Genomic DNA, 23475 nt, shown 5'->3' on the forward strand with positions numbered 1-23475 from the left:
ATTTGAATGTTGGCCTGCCTTGTTAGCTTGGTGAAGTTTTCCTGGAAAACATCCTTAAGAGTGTTTTTCAGCTTGGATTCATTCTCCCTGTCATATTCAGGTATGCTGATCAAGTGTAAATTAGGTCCTTTCACATAATCCCATAGTTCTTGGAGGCTTTGTTCATTTCTTTTCACTTTTTTCCCTAAAAAAAGGTGAGCTTCGGCTCAGCTTCCCTGGGCTATTTTCACTGTCCTACCAGACCCACCAAAAGGAACTTCTCATTTTATTTCATTGATTTGATTTTCAATCTCTGATATCCTTTCTTCTGCTTGATCGATTTGGCTGTTGAAACTTGTGTATGCTTCACAAAGTTCTCATGCTGTGTTTTTCAGGTCCATCAAATCATTTATATTCTTCTCTGAGCTGGTTATTCTAGTTAGCATTTCATCTAACCTTTCTTCAAGGTTTTTAGTTTCTTTGCATTGCGTTAGAACATGGTCTTTTAACTCAGAGAAGTTTGTTATTACCCACCTTCTAAAGCCTGCTTCTATCAATTTGTCAAACTCATTCTCTGTCTTGTTTTGTTCCCTTGGTAGTGAGGAGTTGTGATCCCTGGCAGTAGAAGAGGTGTTCTGGTCTTTGATGATTTCGATGATTTCATCTTTTTTGTGCTGATTTCTTCCCATCTTCATGGATTTATCTCCCTTTGATCTTTGAAGTTGGTGATTTCAGGAGGAATCTCTGAGTGGACGTATTTTCTGTAGAGGCTGGAGCTATATCTCGTGTATGAGTTTTTTTCCTTTTTCTTTTTTTTTTCTTTTTTGCCTGTAGAGGCACTGCTGGGCTGCCTCGGATTCAGTCAGGCTGCTGGGTGGCCTTCTCTTGGAGTTTGTTTATTCAGGTGAGATTAGCCCTGCCTTCCCAATGGTGGGCATCTTTCCTTCTCAGAGCTTGATCCTCCTGGTTGTGGTCAAACTGGTGTATTTGCCGCAAAACTCTCTAGCATGCAGGCTTCAGTTTGTTGGGTTTTGTGGGGGTGGGACCTACCAGGTCATTTGGCCTGTTTCCCTGCTTTCAACTCTGCCTCTTTCTGTGGGATGGATAGTTCCGTCCCACTGGCATTAGTCTAAACTTCTGCCCAGGTCTGTGCCGACAACTTGCGGTGTCAGGTGGGCCAGAGCTGTCACTCAGATTTGCATGGACAACCCATGGTGTCCTCAGTCCAGTGGGGCTCTCGTGGATTGTGGGTTGCAGGAGGGATGAGGGAAGCGCAGAATCCGAATCAGAGCACTGAAGTCCCTGACCCTCCAAGCCACCTGCACTTTCTGGGTGGGGACATGCCCTGTCCTGTCTCGGTTCACCCTCCCTGGGCTACTCTCACCCTGCTTCAGCTCGCCTTCCCTGGGCTATTTTCACTGTTCTACCAGTCCCACCGAAAGGAACTTGGCATCTCCCTTGGAATCATGGAGTCCTCTAGCCCTCTGCATCTCACTCACTGGGAGCTGCACTTTAGAATTGCCTCCTCTTGGCCATCTTGGCACCCGGAGGTATAACTTCTTATACATGTTCATATACTCCCAAAGCCTAGCACTATGACCACATATTGTATGTGCTCAAAAACTGCTTGCTGAATTGAAGTGAACTGAGCCTTTACTTATGGAACCATGAAATCATTTCCTCACCTCTTAGGTGGTAGAAGCATTTCTTCTGTACAATCTCTGACACAGTTATCCAGATTCAACTAGTATACTTCTAAAATGGGGAACTTACTACTTCACAAAACAGCCTATTCCACTGATTTAATGGTTATTAAAAAGTTGTGGAGTTTTGTGTAAGGTTTCTTTTTTAAAAATAATAACTGAAATAAGATCTGCCTCCCAGTTCTACTGGGAGTTCTACTGTCAGCACAGAGTAGGTATACTCTCCAACTATGGCAAGAACAGATATAACAATAGATTTGAGAGTGATTCTTAAAAAGCTGGATACAATTCAAAAAGAATAAGTTTAAAAAAAGATGTACAGAGGGAAAATAATTATGCAGAAATAATGTATACTTGGTAGACCTACAATCTAGCAATAGTCAAAAAGTGTCTATTCAAAAAGAAGCTGGACATTTGAAACTGAATTCAGCATACAGTCAGGCTAGTTATATAAACTTTTACTTATTAATATTTAGCCAGTATGTGGCTGAGCATGGTGGCTCACACCTGTAATCCCAGCACTTTGGGAGGCCAAGGCAGGCAGATCACCTGAGGTTAGGAGTTCAAGACCAGCCTGGCCAACATGGCGAAACCCCATCTTGACTAAAAACGCAAAAATTAGCGAGCATGGTGGCAAGCGCCTGTAATCTCAGCTACTTGGGAGGCTGAGGCAGAAGAATCACTTGAAGCTGGCAGGCAGAGGTTGCAGTGAGCCAAGATTGTGTCCACTCCAGCCTGGGGGACAGAGCGAGACTCTGTCTCCAAAAAAAGAAAGAAAGAAAAAGAAAGTATTTAGCCAGTATCTTTCAACAATAAGAGATTCCTAGCACTGAAAAGATTCCTGATACCCCTGGCTAAACTCTACGCAATTGTGACTTCAGAAAGTTAGCAAAAAGACCTAGAATTGGCATACATTTCTAAGAACTTTAAAGGAACAGCTTTCCTCTGTTACAATGGGCTAACTGACCAAATAACTAAAAATCACTTGGTGTCACTACACATTTATCTCAATGCTGCCATCTTATGTTAAAATATGGGACTACAGAGCTTTAAAAAGCCATACCTTATAGATTATAAGATCTGAAAATATCAATGATTTGAAACCCTACAAAAAGGTAGAAAAAAAGGTTAACACTGAGAGTTGAGGTATTTAGTAACAGTAAAAAATATTTTAGGGTAATTAATTTAAAATGGAAGCTCTCATGAGGCAAGTAATTATAGACTCAAAATAAATCTTACTTTGAGATAACATGAAGTAACTTGTTGAATTCCCTGAATCTAAAAAGATTACATTAACAGAGATATGGGGAAGGAGACAGTAGAATAAAATCTACAGATATCTCATTTCTTCAGTAAATCCACTCTGCTTTTCTAATCAAAGCTGCTTAAATAGCAATATCTGCTTGAATTTGCTGGTTTTGACTTTAATTCCATCACTATAGTGATGGTGCAAAAAGGAAAATAAAAGTCAAGTTCCTAATAAAATTCAAGGAGCTGAATTTCAAGGGCTGGTTATATTTACCTGAAAAAATAACACTTGTCAATTATTTGCAATCTTTTTTCCATGAAGTAAAACCATGCTGTTAAAATTATGTTGAAAAAAAGATTCAGTGGCACTGAAGAATGTTTCTGATTTAATGTTTACATAACAAAATACAACCTGTATACATATTAACATTCCAACAAGGGGTAGGGGTGGGATGGAGAAAGCAAAAAATAGCCCGGGAATCTGGGAATTAAGTGAAAGTCATTTCATCAGAAAATATGAATGTCAGAATACTTGTTTGTAAACTCTAATTCCAAATTTAAAAAAAGGATTTGAAGTTACGTATGAAAAAAAAAAAAAGATTAATGTTTTGGTAGAAGAGATCACGAAAAATACAAAGATAAAATTATGAATCTATTAAATTTATAAAATTTAAAATATCTACAAAATTAAAAATCTATTAAAATCATATTATTTTAGCACACTGGTGCCTGACTGTTTATGTGTGGAGAAAAACAGTATGTCAGAACACTCTGTCCTTTCTACTCAATTTTGCTGTGAACCTAAAACTACTTTTAAAAGTCTATTAATTAAAAAAAAAACTTACTTGATCCTTGCTGAGCATAGATTAATTTTCTTCAGAGGTATTGCTTACAGCATTGATCAATCTGTTTTTAGGAGAGAAATCTTACAGAAGTCTCAAAGTGTAGTTTCTTCTCCTTTCCTATTGTAAGATTTAATCTTGATTCAGTGAAGTATCTTTAAAAATCCTCATCAGTCTTTTAGTACAGAGATACCCAGTGCTGGGAACCACCTGCTAATACCTTCACCATCACTCACTGCTGAACAGTGTTTGTTGAGTCCTTCCTCAGTTAGAACAGGAGGCAGTGGTCAAAATGATTTCCTGTCTTCAAGGGTCAAACTCTCCTTCCTTTAACTTCTTATATTGTTTCACAATTTTACATAAACAGTTATATCATTATACATGGCTTTTATAAAACGTTTTTATTTTCTCTAGATTGTAAAAGCCATAGTGCGATGACTTTGCCTCAGTCATCAATGCCTGACATATAACATAGTAGCTGCTTTGCTGAATGAATTTTCTTTTCAATCCACAAATAATGGCATAATCATCCAAAAGAAGTAAAAATGTTTTCCATCTTGCAATGAAAAGGAAGTTAGTTCAATAAATGAGGCCATAAAATTTGAAAAGAGTAAGTCTCACAAAGTACTTATTTTCATTATTTGAACAATTACTGGAGGTGGCGGGGGTGGTGGAGGGGAAGGGTGTGTATATATCTGAAAAAAACACAAATGACATGTTTGGGCCAGAGAACTCTCATATATAATACTAATGTCATGTCTGCATATCATATTATACTAAGTGCTTTAATAAACATTATCTCACTTGATTATCACAATTCTATGAGTCAGGTGAGGTATGGGTTGAGCATTCCTTATCCAAAATGTTCAGGACCATAAATCTGTTGGATTTCAAATTTTCTCAGATTTTGAAATATTTACATGTACATAATCTTGGGGATGTGACCCAAGTCTAAGCATGAAATTATGTTCCACATACACCTTACACACATAGCATAAAGGTAATTTTATACAATATTTTAAATAATTTTGTGCATGAAACAATTTCAACTACAACCCATCACGTGAGGTCAGGTGTGAAATTTTCCACTTGTGGCATCATGTCTGCACTCAAAAAGTTTTGGATTTTGGAGGATTTCCAATTTTCAAATTAGGAATAGGCAATCTTCATTTCTCTTTTCCAAAGTGAGGAATCTGCAGCATCCATAAAGCAGGACCAGGAGTCAAACCAAATCCAAGCATCTGCCTACTACATTATATTGCCTCTACACCACAGAACTGCACTTGCTGCCACAAACCATGCATGAAAATTCACCTCATTAGCTTCTCAGTATATTGAAATACAATCAGCTACTACCTAATGAAAATGGAGTGCTCAATTAGTTGCATTTTCTCTCTGTAACTTATTTGTAGGTGAGATAAGCAAATTACAAGAAAATAAGCAAGATGAACAAAAACATGGTATAGTCATACAATTAAATATTATTCAGCCACGAGAAAGAACGACACATGCTACTGCTACTTGTACAAGATGGAAGAACCTTGAAAACATGATGGTAAATCAAAAAAGCCAGTCACAAAGAACCACATATTGTATCATTCCATTTATATATAATGTCCAGAATATGCCAATCCATGCAGACAGAAAATAGATTAGTGGTTGCCAGGGGATGGTGGAATGAGGGTAAATGGAGAGTGACTGCTAATGCGCAGTACACAGAGCTTCTTTCTGAGGTGATGAAGATGTCCTGAAGTTGCAGTAGTGATGGTTGTACAACTCTGTAAATATATTAAAACACTGAATTGTGCACTTTAAGTAGGTAAACTGTATATGATACAGGCATTACCTCATTTTATTGTGCTTTATAGATACTGAATTTTGTCACAAATGGAAGGTTTGTGGCAAGCCTAAATTAAGCAAGGCCATTTGTGTAATTTTTCTAATGGCATGTGCTCACTTTGTGTATCACATTTTAGTAATTACCACAATATTTCAAAGTTTTTTATTATTATTATATTTGTTGTGGTGATCTGTGATCAGTGACCTTTGATGTTTACTTTTGTAATTGTTTTGGGGTGCCATGAACCCCACCCAAGATGGCTAACCTAACGGATAGATGTTGTATATGTTCTGACTGCTCCACTGACTAGCCATTCTCCATCCTCCTCCCTCTCCTCTAGCCTCCCTATTCCCTGAGATATGACAATACTGAAATTAGGCCAATTAATAATCCTACAATGGCCTCTAAATATTCAAACGAAAGCAAGACTCACATATCTCTCACTTTAACTCAAAAGCTAGAGATTATTAAGCTTAGTGAGGAAGGGATGTCCTTCTGAAGGCTATGAAGGCCAAGCTGAAACAGGACAAAAGCTAAGCCTTTTGGATAAATAAGTCAGGTTGTAAATGCAAAGGAAAAGTTCTTGGAAGAAATTAAAAGTGCTACTCCAGTGAACACATGGATGATAAGAAAGTGGAAGAATGTTATTGCTGATAGGAGGAAAGTTTCAGTGGTCTAGTAGAAAATCCAAACAGCTGTAACATTCCCCTTAGTCAGAGCCTAATCCAGAGCGAGGCCCTAACTCTCCACAATTCTATAAAAGCTAAGAGGTAAGCAAGATGCAGAAGAAAAGTTAGAAGCTGGCAGAGGTTGGCTCATGAGGTTTGAGGGAAAAAGCTATCTACATAACATAAAAATGTAAGGTGAAGCAGCAAGTGCTGATGTAGAAACTCTAAGTAATTCAGAAGATCTAGCTAAGATAATTGAAGGTCACTATACTAAGCAGATTTTCAAAGCAGACAAAACAGCCTTCTTTTGGAAGATACCATTTAGAACGTCAATGTCTGGCTTTAAAGGATAGGCTGACTCTTTTGTTAGGGGATAATGCAGCTCATGATTTTAAGCTAAAGCCAGTGCTCACTGGTCATTCCAAAAATTCTAGCGCCCATAAGAATTATGCTAAATCTACTCTGTCTGTGCTCTATAAATGGAACAAAGCCTGGATGACAGCACATCTGTTTTTATACAGCATGGCTTACTGGCTATTTGAAGCCTACTATTGAGACCTGCTGCTCAGAAAGAAAGATTCCTTTCAAATCATTACTGCTCATTGACAATACACTTGGTTCATCCAAGAGCTCTGATGGAGATATACAAGGAAATTAATGTTTTCATGTCTGCTAACATAAAATCTATTCTGCATCCCATGGATCAAGTAGTAATTTTGATTTCATTTGTGAAATAAATTTAAGAAATATTATTTAAAAAATAAATTTCCATATAAAAATATTTATTTAAGAAATAAATTTCAGAAGGCTATAGCTGTCATGGACAGTGATTCTTTTAATGGATCTGGGGAAAGTAAACTGGAAACCTCCCAGAAAGCTTTCACCACTCTAGACGCCATTAAGAATATTTGTAATTCATGGGAGGAGATCAAAAGATCAACATTAACAGGAATTTTGAAGAGGTTGATTCCAACCTTCATGGATGATAGGAAGTAGCTGCAGATGTAATGGAAATAGCAAGAAAATTAGAAGGGGTGCACAAAGAGATGACTGAATTGCTGCAATATCATGATAAAAATTGATGAGTTTGTGTCCTTTGTAGGGACATGGATGAACCTGGAAACCATCATTCTCAGCAAACTGACAGAAGAGCAGAAAATCAAACACTGCATGTTCTCACTCATAGGTGGGTGTTGAACAATGAGAACACATGGACACAGGGAGGGGAGCACTACACACTGGGGTCAGTTGGGGGGAATAGGGGAGGGACGATGGGGGTGGGGAGTTGGGGAGCAATAGCAAGGGGAGAGATGCCAGATGTAGGTGATGGGGAGGAGGGCAGCAAATCACACTGCCACGTGTGTACCTATGCAACAATCTTGCATGTTCTTCACGTGTACCCCAAAACCTAAAATACAATAAAATAAATTGGAAAAAAAAATAAAAATAAAAAATAAAAATTGAACACATGAGGAGTTCCTTCTTAAGGATGAACAAAGTGGTTTCTTGAGATGGAATATATTCTTGGTGAAGATGAGTATTGTTGAAATGACAACAAAGGATTGAGAAAGTTGACAAAGCAGTGGCAGGGTTTGAGAGGACTGACTCCAATTTTGAAATAAGTTCTACTGTGGGTAAAATGCTATTAAACAGCATCATGTGCTACAGAGACATCTTCTATGAAAGGAAAAGTCAACCGATGCAGCAAACTGCATTGCTGTTTTCTTTCATAATAAATTGCCACGGCTACCCCAGCCCTCAGCAATCACCACACTCATCAGTCAACAGCCATCAACACTAAGGCAAGACCCTCCGCCAGCAAAAAGATTACAACTCTCTGGAGGCTCAGACGATCATGAGCATTTCTTAGTAACAAAGCATCTTTAAATTAAGGTATGTATGTATTGTTTTTTAAGACACAATGCTATTGCACACTTGCTAGACTATAGTATAGTGTAAACATAACTATTATATATACTGGGAAACCAAAAAAATTGCATGACTCCCTTCAGTGTGATACTCACTTTTTTGCAGTGGTATGGAGTTGAACTTGCAGTATTTTTGAGACATGCTTGTATTTGAATTATTTCTCAAAATGCTTTAAAACATAATGATCTGATGGCACTGTAAAATCCTCATTTAAAAAAATTCAAATATTTTCCAATATATTGCATCACCACAGGGAAGTGATCTAATAATTTTAAAACATTTTCAGTCATTATGTCATAAGCATTTTGGTGTTGCCTTGTAAAAAAACTTTACTAATTCAGAAAAATGGAATTTTCTATTCTTTAAAATTTTTTCCGCTTTTACTAAAAAATTAAATCATTCCTTTATTTTTATTTATCCTTTTGTTAAATACTCAGATTAAGTTTTACTGAAACATAACTACCACGAAATTCATCAGTTTCAATTAGAGAGTTAGATGTCTTTACGTATACAGCTGTGTGTGTAATCATCACAGTCCAGTTTGGGAAAACTTCTACCACTCTAAAAAGTTCTCTGTGCTCAGCTGGGTGCAGTGACTCATGCCTGTAATCCCAACACTTTGGGAGGCTGACGGGGGAAGACTGGTTGAGCCCAGAAGTTTGAGACTAGCCTGACAACATAGCAAGGCCCCACTTCTTAAAAAAAAAAAAAGTTTTTAATTTAAAAGGTTCCCTGTGCCCATCTGCAGTCAATCCCTGCTGCTACCTCCAGACCCAGGCCACCACTGTTTGCTTTTGTCTTGAAAGTTTTCTGCTTTTTAGAAATTTCAAACAAACAGAATCATTCAATATATAGTTTTATGTATCTGACCTCTTTCAGTTAACATGTTTCTAAAGGCATCCATTTGGTTGACTATCAGTAGTTTGCTCTTTTTAAATTGCTCAGTAGTATTCCATCACATGGATGTACCACATGTTTATTCATCTATCAGTTGATAAGGACTTGAGCTGTTTATAGTTTTTAGCTATTATGAATAATTTTGCTGTAAACATTCACATGAGTCTATGTATAGATACGTGTATTTGTTTCTATTGGGTATATTCTTAGGAATAAATTTGATAAGTCATAAAGATACATGTTTGGCTTTTTAAGAAATTACAAACTTTCCCAAAGTGGCTATACAATTTTGTATTCCAAGCAGCAATGTATGAGGTTTCTAATTTCTTCACATCTCACCAACACTTAAGACAATCCCTTTTTTATTTTGGCTAATTTAGAGAATTCATTAGTGGTATAACATTGTGGCTTCAATATCTAATGACAGTGAACAACGCTTCATGTACTTGTTTGCCATCCATACATCTTTAGTGAAATCTGTTCAAATCTTCTGCCCTTTTAAAAAACGGTGGTTCTGGTATCTATGAGTTGTAAGTATTCTGCATGTTCTGGATTCAATCCTTAATCATGTATGTTTTGCAAATACTTTCTCCAAATATTTGGCTTGGTTTTCTCATTTTCTCAATAGCATCTTTTGAAGGTAAAGGTTTTAAATTCTGATGTTCATTTTAATCAGTTTTTTTTTTTTTTTTTTTGAGTTTTGCTCTGTCGCCCAGGCTGGTGTGCAGTGGCACAATCTTGGCTCACTGCAACCTCCACCTCCAGGGTTCAAGCAATTCTCCTGCCTCAGCCTTCAGAGTAGCTGGGACTATAGGCATACACCAACATGCCCGTGTAATTTTTGTATTTTTTGCAGAGACGGGGTTTCACTATGTTGGCCAGGCTGGTCTCAAACTCATGGCCTCAGGTTATCTGCCTGCCTCGGCCTCCCAAAGTGCTGGGATTTCAGACATGAGCCACCACACCCGGCCCATTTTATGAACTTTTGTTAGCAGATCACACTTTTGGTGTTACATCTAAGAAATCCTTGCCTAATCCAAGGTCATGAATATTTACCCTTAGGTTCTCCTCTAAGAGATTTATAGTTTTAGTTCTTATATCTAGGTCACTGTCTCTGTATTTTAAGGAATTTTACAGCTTTACATTTTAATTTAAATAATCTGTTTTTGTGTATAGTGTGAAGGGTCTAGGTGTCATTTTTTTGAAAAGATGTATATCCAATTGTTTCTGCACCATATGTTGAAAATACTACCCTTTTCCCCAATGTATTACCTTGGCATCTTTGTCAAAAATCAATTTACCATATATATCTGAGTTCATTTCTTGACCCTATTGTACCCTATCGATCTATTAATATTTGACTATAACACAGTTTCATAATAAGTTCTGAAGTCAGGTACTTTAAGTCCCTATGTTCTTTCTCAAAATTGTTTTAACTCTTTTGGTCCTTTAAATTTCTGCATATATTGTAGAATTAGCTTCTCAATTTCTATTAAAAAAAAAAGGTACTGAGATTTACACAGAGATTCAATATACAGGTTACTAATTTGGGTTTTCCAATCCATAAAAATTGTATATGTTTCCATATATTTGGGTCATCTTTCTGAAATGCTTTGTACTTTTCAGTATACAGAAATACTCACTTATTTTAATAAAACACCAATGATAAACTTCTTATTTAAGGCACTAAATTGAGAATAAAATATAATAGCAAACATGATTTAAAAATTTTCCAGACACAGTTTTAAGTTTACCATATCTCATATCCAAAAGCAAGACAAGTGATGAACAAATAATAAAGATCTATTATCTCATAAAGTCTGAGGGTTATATGAGCAGGAAAAAAGTTAACTCCTATTTCAAAGATACTTGCCTTGAATGAAATCTCCACACAAGTTTTTGGTAAAGAAACTAAATACTCAGTTTGATTTTCCTACCTGAACGCCCAACAAATCCAAGAAAGTTCCACAAACTAGAGTCATATTCACAAAGAAAATACATTTTTGTAAAGAAAATGTAGTACTGGAAACACAATGAAACATGCCATCTCTAGTTTTTTCCATCTCAATTTTTAGAGCATAATTTTTGTCTCCAGTTTTAAGTGTATAAGCCTTCACTGAACAAAATCTGTCAAATAAAATGGAACTGAAGTTCTATCAAAGGTTCAAGTCATGAAAAATTACTTTTGAATTAAAAATTATGAACATTAACAAAGGCTTTTTCTCTTTCAAAATAAAAACATTTTGCACATTCATAGCAGGAGTCACACACAGTAGAGTTCATAATTACACTATCTATAATAGCAAAAAATAGGAATTATCTAAATGCCCATTGACAAAAGAATAGATGGTATAAATTACGGTATATTCACATTATTGTACTATAGTGAAAATGAACTACAGCTATACAAAATAATATGTTGAATATTATAAACATAAAGTTGCAGGGAGTGAGGGGAAACAAAACAAATCCCAAAAGACAATAAGCAGTATGATTCCAAGAAAAACTAAATATATTGTTTGGGCACCAATACATTCATAATAGATTTAAAGAGCCAAAGGAATAACAAATACAAAATTCCAAAGAGTAGTTTCTGGAGAAAGGAAAGGGCAAAAGAAGGCAGGAAAACGGAGGTGAGGAACACATAAGTAAACAAATACCAGTTATTATTAATGTTTTAGTTCTTGGGTAGAGTAGAAGGTTCATATGTTTCATAACCTATATGTACATTATCTAATTCTTTTATATCACATTCTGTTAAAATATTTTTTAAAACACAAGCAAAAACTATTTTGAAACAATTACCCATCATAAACCAGAAGTTGAACAGTAAACTCAAAATATACTTCACATTTTTTAAAAAGTTCTTACCTTTGTTTCTGTTCAACTGCTTTGTCCAAGTGCTGAAAGATATCCTGAAACAAGGTGCAGCTGGATCGACTGTTAATAGTATACCCATATCCTCTTTTCCAATATTGTTTCAGATCATTTAAATATTCTAATACCTAAAAAAGTAAAAAATCAATTCTAATATATTTTAATCAATATAACACATTCCCTGATTTAATGATTCTCTAAGAAAAGGTTACAGTGTTTAATTACCATTCTGCACAATAATATAGCATTTGTCCTTTCCAGCATTTAAGAGTTGATCCCAAAGGTTCAAATCACAGAGAGATTTATGCTGCATCATAAATTTGGATTGGAGGAATGTAGAGGCTGGTGTGCAAGAGCAACCTAGTAAGTGCTCACAGCCAATCATCCAAGATCAGGACAGCTCAAGAGAGTGGAGTAAGGACATGTGCTCACCTCTCCTTTCTTCTAACATTGTATTAAGATGATGTCAAGGATACATATAGAAGAAAGAAAAAAAGAAGAATATTCATTACAGCACAGAAAGATACCAACAGTGGATCAGAAATGTTTAAGAATTTCGAGAAGGTAGAAGTCAAATAGAAAATGTGTTACTTTGGTTCACATATCAGTTTGGCAAAAAAAAATAAAAGCGTGCCAAGGACATGGGGAAATGGGTACTGTTGGAAGGAATGTACATTGGTATAGACATTCTAGAAAAAATTGGCAAAATCCATGAAAACACACATAACTCTATGACCCATTTAATTCCATTTCTTTTTTTTCTTTCTTTCTTTTTTTTTTTTTTTTTTTTTTGGAGACAGAGTCTTGCTCTGTCTCCCAGGCTAGAGTGCAATGGCACGATCTCGGCTCACTGCAACCTCTGCCTCCTGGGTTCCAGCGATTCTCCTGCCTCAGCCTCCCAAGTAGCTGAGATTACAGGTGCCTACCACCATACTTGGCTAATTTTTGTATTTTTAGTAGAGACGGGGTTTCACCATCTTGGCCAGGCTGGAACTCCTGACCTTGTGATCCACCTGCCTCAGCCTCCCAACATGCTGGGATTAGAGGCATGAGCCACCACACCCAGCCTATTTCTTATAAACTGATATTCTTATAAAATGATATTCACAGAGTGATAGAAAATGCAAGCAGCCTCTGGAGATCTGAAAAGGCAGGGTATGGATGTTCTCCTAAAGCTTCCTAAAAGAATATGGCCCTATGATACCTTGATTTCAGCCCTGTAAGAGTCAATTTGAACTTCTGACCTCCAAAACTGTAAGATAACAAATTTATACTGTTTTAAGCCACTAAGTTTGTGGTAACTTGTTATAGCAGCAATAGGGAACTAATGTAATATAGTAGAGACAGTCAGAGAGGAAATGTGGCAAAAAAGGTTAACAACTGGTAAATATAGGCAAAGGACATATGAGTGTTCATTGTAAAACACGTAACACAATTTCCCATGAAAACTACTATAAAATAGTTACTAGGACTTTGGAAAACCATTTATTCTCTCTGAGCTTTGGCTTCCTATTAGAAGAATTTGGGATTATATCAGCTCTACAATCCTTTCCAAGCATTAAAATTTGATGATGGGTTAAAAGTAGGTCTGCAAATGGGTTGATTTAGAAACCAAATCACCATGGAAAAAATGTTTCCAGAGTTTTATGAACCTAAACTATTTAAAAGTTGGTGGGACCCATTTGAACCTTTAATCTCTCTTTATTTAAGGAAAATTGGGAGTTAGTCACAAGACAGTTTATGTTCCCTAACTGCTCATTTTCTGAAAAGCTGCTTCAAGTAACCAAACGCAAACAAGCCAAAAAAAATTTTTTTTAAAGCAAAGAAACTGCAAAAACAATACTTACCTTTGCATCATCTATGTCAAAAACATCACACCAAGGAGATTTAACACCTTTAATTGCCAGGTCAAATGAGCAGGTGAAAAAGGCTACTTGAATTAAATCTGGGGAGACAAAAAGGTAATATTTTGTGGGTCATTATTTTCCATAATTTTTCAAAGTCTAAATATCTGTAGAATGCCATGTGTGGTATATAGCTCAATAAAATGGACATGTTTGTTTTGGAGAAGAAATAATTTAGTTTCTTCCTGGCTATCAAAGAATTAAGAGACTTGTTCTGTATAATCTAAGGGGGCAGAATTGGAACTATCAGGAAGAAACCATGAGGAAGTATAAATTTCAGTCCAATAAAATTAAGAAGTGTTCTGTAATTGGTAACTTATTTCTGCTTTTTTTTTTTTTGACAGGGTCTTGCTCTGTTGTCCAGGCTGGAGTGCAATGGTGATTATAGCTCACTACAACCTCGAATTCCTGGACTCAAGCAATTCTCCTGCCTCGCCAATTACTTGTTAAGTGCATATTTCCCTAGCAACATCAACAAAAAGTGTAACCCAGGGACTTGCTATATAAAACTTAATATGATTTTGTTAATTTTAGAGGGTTCAAGGAGGGGGACTAAGGTTATAAAAGTTTTAGTACCCGACTTGAAAATTAGAAATAACAAAGTACATTTATTGAACAGTTTTTAAAAATTATACAATTCATTTTATAACTAAGAAGCAGCAGTAGGTACAGAAAAGATATAAAAGGAGAGAAAAGACCACAGAGACAGAGATGGAAGAAGTGCAGGGTAAGTGACGGGGAAGGAAAAAGGTGAAACAGCCAAGGAGGAGAAGCAAAAGCGAAAAATCACACACTAAAGACAGAAATACTGGTACCAACATCAGTTTTTCAAACTTAGCTGCTCAAATTATTTCAGAAGTGGATTTCAGAATAAGTTATCTAGAATTTTTACACTGTTAATTTGCTGATTACATTACTTTGATATACATATGGGTATTGAAGAGAAGGGATAAGGGAATGAATGCTTGGGCTATAAAACGTAGCCTTTGTTAGCAAATAAAAACGCTGCTGCTCTCTAGTCAACGGGAAGTGGGTGATATTTAATACCAGAGAGAAAAGAAGTCAACTGCAGTGGTTGCCTCCATTGCTTTGATTTTTCTTTAATTTTACTGCCTTTCCTCTTTTCTTAAAGGAAAATGGGAGCAAAAATCAACTGATGTTACATGCATTTTGCACTAGTTCTGGGTTTAAAGAATTCCCCTGAGGCAGTATATATTATCAAAAAATGTATTTCATTGAGAATATACAGAAAAGCCATCAAAAACTTGGCTTATATAAAGAAAAGGTTTAATAATCTTAATACCTGATACAATATAGTGGCTTGTAAGTACCAGGTACATTTGATGAAAGGACCTAGCTTATTTACACTCAAAATTCGAATTCCGAAACTATGAAAGTAGCCTAAATGGTATATTCTTTAACTGAAAGAGAGTTTACTGGAAATAAAAATAATAATTTACCAAAAACCTCTTCAGAGTACAGGGAGAAAAAGTATCAGATGAATACTGACGACTTTGTCACTCATTGTCCTGGGTAAGCTCTCTAAGTGTCAATTTCCCCCCTTTCAAAGTAAAGAGGTTAGATACATTATATTATTTAAGTTATGGCTCTGACATATCTGTTACGACCCTTCTGATTTCTTGGTCAATGTTTTAGAACCTCAAAAATATTTCAGGTGGATAAGAAATTTAAACATTTAAAGAACAAAATAGACCCTTTCCCTCCACTCCCCTAAGGAAAAAAAAAAAAAAAGGGAAGACAATAGGAACATATAATAATCTTGAGGTAGAAGAATTCCTGTTCAAAATAAAACACTCAGAAGCCATAATGAAGAGACAGATTATGGCTATATAAAAGACATAAACCTCTGTGCAATCAAAGGCATCATCAACAAACCTAAGATACAAGCAAGAAATTAAAATATTAGCAACATACAACAAGCAAAGGATGAATTCTTTGTCAGGAAGTATTAAAAGATAAAATTAATCTATCCGTAACACATAAAAAGTATTTGTGATTCATAAGAAAATAAAAATAAATAGAAAATGAACAAAGTTATGAAGGGGCAATTCTCAGAATAAATGCAAATGGCTACTAAACATGAAAAGATGTTCACTTTCAGAAGTAATCAAAGAAATGTAAATTAAAGCTAGATATTATTTTTCATTAGTGAAACTGGAGAAAATTAAAATCACTATATCTACTGTCTGATGATATGGGAAAACAAGCACTTTCATATACTGTGGATATAAATTTTTACTACACCTTCAGGGAACAATTTCCAAGTATATGTCAAAATGTAAAATATTCATGCATGTTAACCCAGCAATTTCACCTATTTATATTAAAAAAATTTTTTTTCATCTATATGTTTATTTATTTGGAGACTAGGTTATGAGACTGGCTAATTTTTGTATCTTTGGTAGAGACAGGGTTTCACCATGTTGCCAAGGCTGGTCTCGAACACCTGGACTCCAGTGATCCACCTGCCTTGACCTCCCAAAGGGCTGGGATTACAGGTTGTGACACCGCACCCAGCCTTACCTATTTTATCTTACAAATAAACTCTCAAGTTTGAAAAACAGACTATAAGAATGTTTATTGTATCATTACCTGAAAGAGTTAAAAACTAAGAAAAACCTCAGTGGGAAAATGGTTTCCTATAAAAAGAATTTGGACTGCATTAGCAATAGCTACTTACAGCAGTAAAATTTGATGATGGGTTAAATAATTTAACTAGCACTGACTTGCAAATTGAGTCATTCATATGTCCCATGAAATAACACAGGATTTAAAAGAATGAGACACTTCTATATTTGTCTATAGATAAAAATATAGTTAAGTAAAAATAGTTAAGTTACTGAAAATACATATAAACATCATCCCTCTATGCAAACAAAAGGGTATTTAAATAGCAAAAGTATTTATTGAGCAATTACTATACTAAGTACTAAATGCTTTGTATGAATTAATCTTATATAATCTTTGCAATAATCCTACAAGACAAGAATAATTTCCACATTCATCTTACAGAGAAGGAAACTGTGGCATAAAGATATTAACAAACTTGTCAAAAATCAGAGTTATTTAATAGGATAGTAGAGTCAAGATTCAAATGCAAATAGTCCATTTCCAGAATCCATTATTTGAATTACTATACTTAATATTGCCTCCAAAAAGAAGTTGCTGTCAGTTACTCCATCAGTAAAATACGTAATTTTTGCCCATTCAGACACTAAATATCAATTTAAAAAAAATCTTTTCCAACAAACCTAAATGTCTACTAACAGAATAATGGCTGAATATTGGTATAGTTATAGAATGAAATACATACATTTAAAATATAGAACTAGAATTACAAACATTAAATCAAAAACAAAAAGTTGCATAAAAATCAAATTTTGGACTGGTATAAACTTTGATACCACTCTTAAGAGTTTTAAAATCTGCAAAACAATCTCCCATTTATGTATAAAAACTGTCATGAGATAATACAAATGCTTAATTCATGACAATTATTAGCACTGGCAAGAAAGGAAGAAGAATGAGATCCAGGAAAGGGACGAATGGACCTCAATTTATTTAAGGCAACTAACTGAAGTATGATGTTAAAATTTAATAAAACCAAGTTGTGGGTATAGGGATGTTCATTGCATTAGCCTTGTTTGTTATCTTCATGTTTGAATTATTTCCCAATAAAATAAATAATTTTCAAAGCTCCATATGTGATGCCAACGTATAGCCAGTTTGGAGAAAGAAAAGTAATTCAATTTCAAATGCTAGTACAGACATCTTTTTGGTCCCCATAAAGCATCAAGGCCCTGTGACTAACAAGTTCTAATCTATTTTTTTCCCTAACACCTACTTCCAATCTTTTGGAAATTAATTGAGAGTATAATGAAATTTACAATCTTTGCATGTATCTTTGTCAACATCTGCCCTATGGAATATACATTCCTAGAAAACAGAAAAAAATCTTATTTTCTTAATCTCCCATTGCTAGATGGCCATGTGTCCTGGTTTCCCACCTGCTTTCCTGGCAAAATTATTAAAAGTGTTCCCTTTCACTTTTGAAAGTGTCCCACCAGTTTGGATGTTAAGTTGCATGGTCAGCCCATGCACTGCAATAACTTATGATAGACATGACTGCTCATCTTCTCAGCATCTCTACATATAAAAGACAAAAAAAATTATAGTATTTTGCTTTTCACTTTCTAAAACTTACCCCTCTTACACATTAACAGGTACTTCTGAACTGCTTCAAATGCTGAAGAATTTATATGATTTTTTTATTTGTATCACTTTATGAGGAGGAAATTCAGAAAAGATTAATTGTTTTAAAAATAATACTTACAGTTGAGGTTTTCTATACCATGCCCTCAAAAAAACCTCCAGAATATAGCTAGAATCTTGTGTATCAATTTAAAAAGAAGAATATGAATCTAAAAACAGTAAATAGAAAGCACAAGGTATTCAATTTTTTTGACCTAGAACATAGTATTTTCTTAATGTAAATCAATTGTGGGTCTTTAAAAAAAATTGTTTCCTTATTTTTTTCATTTTCACAGTTCAAAATTATTTAAACCAGAAGTTCAAGCAAAAGATAACAGGCGGGGCCAGGCGCGGTGGCTCAAGCCTGTAATCCCAGCACTGTGGGAGGCCGAGGCGGGTGGATCACGAGGTCAAGAGATCGAGACCATCCTGGTCAACATGGTGAAACTCCGTCTCTACTAAAAATACAAAAAATTAGCTGGGCATGGTGGCGCGTGCCTGTAATCCCAGCGACTCAGGAGGCTGGGGCAGGAGAATTGCCTGAACCCGGGAGGCGGAAGTTGCGGTGAGCCAATATCGCGCCGTTGCACTAGAGCCTGGGTAACAAGAGCGAAACTCTGTCTCAAAAAACAAAAAACAAAAAAAACAGGTACATTACCTGCATTTAAATCATTCACTGGCACTTGCAAAGTAGCTGCAACTTTTTTTAAAATGTTCTGCATTTCTGGCCCAGTTTTGAAGGCTTCCACGTGATAAAGAGCTGTAGCATTCCTTTCCACTTCAGTTAAAAACTTCTCACAGTGATCAAAGAACCTCATTAGTTTATCATTAACCCTTGGAGGTCCACACTCCATATCTGAAAGAGAAAAAAAAAATTTACATATATATGTTTGTAAATCACTGACACAAATGACAGTTTCAAATTATTGATAATGTTGTGTGAAAAAGGAACACCAACATCTTACTAATCCGCATATCAGAAATAAGCATATATCGATCGGGAAAGTCGCAGGGTCAAATTATTCCCCATTTGTAATGACTGTAATGCATGAGAACAGCTGGAAAAGACTAAAGAAATAGAGATTGATTGGGTATGTCTTTGTAGCAAAGATTCAAACAAAACGTAAAAAAGAAAATTTTTTTTCTTTAAAAAAAGAAATAGGGATTAAAGATTAAATGTGCTGCAAACGAAACTGCATTATACATTAATAAGTACTGTTTCTGTCAGGCATGGAAAACTTTAGAAAGCAAACTAAAAATCAGCAAAGTTTCTACTTACAAGGTGAGAGAGAATTCAGCATACGGAATCTATTTTTCACCCTAAGCCAAAGTCTAAACAGAGTATCTTATTTTCTCAATTAACTTTCCCAACTCTGTGTCACCTTACAAAAGATTCTGCTTTGGACAGAAACTACTGACAACAGCACAAAACGCACTGATGTTTTGGGTCTCCTGTGCTTCACTGTGCTAGGTGCCTGTGACTTGGTTTATCTTCTAACTGAAGCCCCCAGATAACTTTCCATTTAGAATTTAATAAATTACATTATTCCCCCAATCTGAGAAGCATTCATAATCATGCTTCAACTACTGGCGTGTCCTTTAAGTTTTTTTCAGTCATATTCAAAACACATATTTTTCAATCATTTCTCCAATAATTTACCATGAAAAGAACACCAAGTATATCATTTTTGTACATAAAATATGAGAAAATTGAATTTAGTTATATCTGGGCTTTGGGTGTGTATGTAAAAAAATATACCAATATGTATGTTTAAGTGTGTCTCTTGAAATAAATAATTCTGCCCACTGTAATTGTCAACTGGATGGCAATTCTTAAGAAAATATCTTGACTAGGAAAATATGCGAACTTTGTCACCTTTTTCTGTGGCCTCTAAAATATGATTTCCCAAGTGGATCTGAATATTTTATCCTTGTTACTATCTAATTATCACTGGTGTTTAAACAAAAACAAAGGCATTGTTCTGTTTCTATAAAGCTACAAAATCTAATTCAGCAGAATCCCTCAAAAGCCCAGATAACATAACAGGCAAAACTATTGTCTATAGAAAATAACAAACTGGCTAGGCAAAGGGTTTACTCTCACACTGAAAACAGTCAGGGGTGGGCTTATTCTAAACTGCAACATTTTGATCCCTGGCTCTCCGAGACAAATGCCAGTCTTCACAATGCCATCTGAGAATAAAAATTCACTTGTTTCAGCAGGTCACTATATGTATATTGTGCTATATTAAAATATGTTCTGCTTTCAACATTCTGTTAATTTAACAGATTTATGAGGACTTTTCACCATGTTAATGAAAAAGGTATATAGTTTAACAAAACCAACAAATAACTAGACAGAAGTCAGCTAACTGAATTACCCACAATTAAATGACACAGAATCAGTGGAGAAATCCCTTACAGATGGTTTCACTGTTCAACAGCTACAGAAGAAATTACAAGCCAGCCTACTTCTAAGTTTTCACTTTGGCTTTGAAGCTAAACGATAATCCTCATTTCAATTATGGCGTTAAAAGTGATCAAGAAACTATTAACACTTGTTCATCTTTGTGGTACAAAAATATTACATGTTTTTATTCTTATCAGGTATGTTATTGGACAAATGGGCGCTGTATAGCATAATGGTTAAGAGAAAAAGCTCTGAATCAGACTTTCTGGGTTCCATGAAAATGGGCAAATTATTTAGTGTGTTTGTGTACCAATTTCCTCATCTTTGAGATAGGGGGAAAATACTATCAAATCCTGATTGTGGTTGTAAGGATTTTGTAAAATAAATGTGAGGCATATCTGGCATACAATAGGCATTAGGTGCTCGCTATCATTATTATTTGTAACGATTACAACATTTTCTTAGAGAAAAAGAATCATTCTAGGAAAACAGAAGACCTGGATTCTAGACTTTAAACTAGAGAAGGATAATTAAGAAGGTATACTCTTGGGCTTGGCTTCTTCATCTGCGAAATAAAAGGGCCTTACTAGATGATCTCTCAAACTTCGAAAAAGTACAATTAATGGAATAAATAAGTTACTCCGTGTGACTATGGACCACAGCTACAATGACGGGAACGCTACGGTAAAAACAAGATCAAAACATAAGAAAAAAGGAGGACACAAAAGCTTGAGATCAGGCTCTTAAAAGAGGGTGTAGGTCTAAAACTGTCATCTAAAAAAGATGAGTTTAAAAAAAAAAGAAAGGAAGAAAAACTAGTATCAGAAGCAAAACCTGAGGAAGAAAATTCTAGATTCGATTTTTAAAACGTGCGCCCAACAGTGAAACTAGACTCCAGGGAAGGGGGAAGGGATGGATTGGCGCTCGAAGGGGCAGTTCAGTTTGGGAATGGGAGCACAAAAACTGCAGGAGACCTCGTCTGTCCCCTTTCCTGCTGGATCCCCAACTCCACTAAAGCAGGCAGCGTGTAGAAGGTGCTGAATTTACACCTGATGAATAAATGAACATACGTGTAAGGGGAAAAAGAGATAGCCAAGTCCGTAATATCCCGCGACATGTAGGACACAGCCTGAGGGACCGAGGCTTGGGAGCAGAGGAGACCGCTGGGGGGATCGGAAAAGCCCAGGGTCTGTGGGAGGCAGGGGAGGATCCAGGGCGGGTGTTAGGACCGGGACAGCACACAGGCCGCCCGGGGGGGGTCACCTGCGATGTCGGGTGGCGGCAACCCAGGGTGGTAGTGCTGCCACAGCCCCTGCAGGAAGGCGGCGCCGCTATCCACGCAGCGGTGCTTGGAGCTAGTGATGAGCCGCAGGCGGCCGTAGTTCTCAAGGCTGAAAAGGGTCGGGAAGAGAGAGGCCAGACGCAGCGCCAACTGTCGCATATCCTGCCGTCCCTTCTCCACCAGCTGCCCGTCCATCCAGTCCGCGTACCACAAAGGCCAATCAGCCAGCGCGGCACCCAGGTCGCGGCTGCCGGTACTACTGGCCCCGCCATCCCTGGATCCGCGGGCCTGCAGCAGCCCGTGCAGCTGCCTCAGCTTGCGGATCTGTTTGGCTGTGGGGTAGCGGGTGCCGTGGCGAATGAGGGCCACCAGCTGCACCGGGGTGCAGGTCCCTTCCAGCAGCTCAGGGTCCCGCCACGGAGCCTCGGTGCCCGCCAGCAGCCCGGGACTGACATCCTCATAGCGAGTCTTGGTGCCGAAATAGGGGCTGAGCGATGAGGCCACCGGGTCCCTCGGCTCTAGAAGAGAGCAGCGTGCAAACGACGAGAGCAGCGCCGCAGCCAGGGCCGCGGCAGGCGCTACGGAGGTCCAGAGGAGGCAGCGGGGCGCGCGAAGCATGATGCGGGGCGGTGCGTGGAGCGCGCCGCGCCGGCTGCGGATGCCCAGCTTCCGGCTCCGGTGACCAGGGGGCGGGTCCCGGGGGGCGCTTCCGGCCCGTGGCCTTCGGGTTGCGCCTGCGCTGCCTTCGAAGAGGTCCTGGCGGCTGGCGTAGTGTCCTGCGTCCGGGAGGAAAGCTCGGAGTATCCCTGTAGACCTGTGGCAAGGGAGGACCCAGCGGAAAACCCTGAGGAGCTTGTGGCAGCCGTCAAGATGGAGCCGGCGTCACTGCCCCGCAGCGTGGGCGAGTTTCCTCTTAGCCCGACCCTCAGGGTTTGACTCAGACCCCTCCGCTTTTTTAGTTGTTTTGGGTGTGAATGAAACCCAGACTGAACGTTAGCCTCCCAGGGTGCCAAACCAGGACAGCCTTTACAGATGACTCTCATATCACTATCGCTACCCTGTGATACTGTGTTTTTCAAAGTATAGTGCCTGAACTATCTGCATGAGATCCGCCTGAGACGGTTGTTGAAAATTCACATGGCTGGGCCTTGCTGCAGGATGCTTCTTGAAGCCCAAGGTTTTTTGTTTCTCGGATTTTTTTTTCCATTTGAGTTTGAAAAGAAATAGGAAAGCAGAGAACTTGGAAAGGGACTTACATTGAATCTTTGGTATAATCTTGACCTGGACTACCAGAGCTCACGCGGACATCAGTGAGACAGCACCCTAAAAGTTTTGTGTTTGTTGACCCCGAAGGCTTAGAGAGTAGAGATATAGCAATCTGGATAACTTGGGTGCATTGAGTCATGGCCCAACAGATTTACTCCATTATTAAGTATGAGTTAATCTGCTTTACGAAACAAACATGCTCTGCATTTACCGCCACTCCAGATCCATACGTTTCTCTTATGTTCCTCTCATGTACATACATACTCAAATCAGCAGCTGGGCTTTTTAATAGGTTATTGTTCAGAATCTTTACCTGACCCCAAAACAGCTAAATTCTATAGGGAAACAGCAAGGCTGT

The 23475-nt window shown here is 37.2% G+C and overlaps 1 protein-coding gene across 3 annotated transcripts in view; it reads right to left on the bottom strand.

Moving 5' to 3' along the window:
* Positions 1–22897, bottom strand: part of MINPP1 (multiple inositol-polyphosphate phosphatase 1) — a 44443-nt gene extending 21546 nt beyond the window's left edge. The window contains exons 1-6 of one of the 3 annotated variants that reach the window (XM_032245611.1): positions 21833–22897; positions 18818–19015; positions 13831–13928; positions 12416–12427; positions 11978–12111; positions 11388–11699 (exon numbers count right to left, since the gene is read on the bottom strand). In XM_032245611.1, the coding sequence (XP_032101502.1) occupies positions 11642–11699; positions 11978–12111; positions 12416–12427; positions 13831–13928; positions 18818–19015; positions 21833–22469 (1137 nt within the window). In that variant the 5' untranslated portion in view covers positions 22470–22897 and the 3' untranslated portion in view covers positions 11388–11641. Of the gene's footprint in view, positions 1–11387; positions 11700–11977; positions 12112–12415; positions 12428–13830; positions 13929–18817; positions 19016–21832 lie in introns of those variants that run through there. The other 2 variants (XM_032245609.1, XM_032245610.1) reach the window with 2 other exon arrangements.
* Positions 22898–23475: the final 578 nt, after the last annotated feature.

Source organism: Sapajus apella, unplaced genomic scaffold, assembly GCF_009761245.1.
Source record: "Sapajus apella isolate SASKATOON/1434 unplaced genomic scaffold, GSC_monkey_1.0 scaffold58, whole genome shotgun sequence".
NCBI lineage: Eukaryota > Metazoa > Chordata > Mammalia > Primates > Cebidae > Sapajus > Sapajus apella.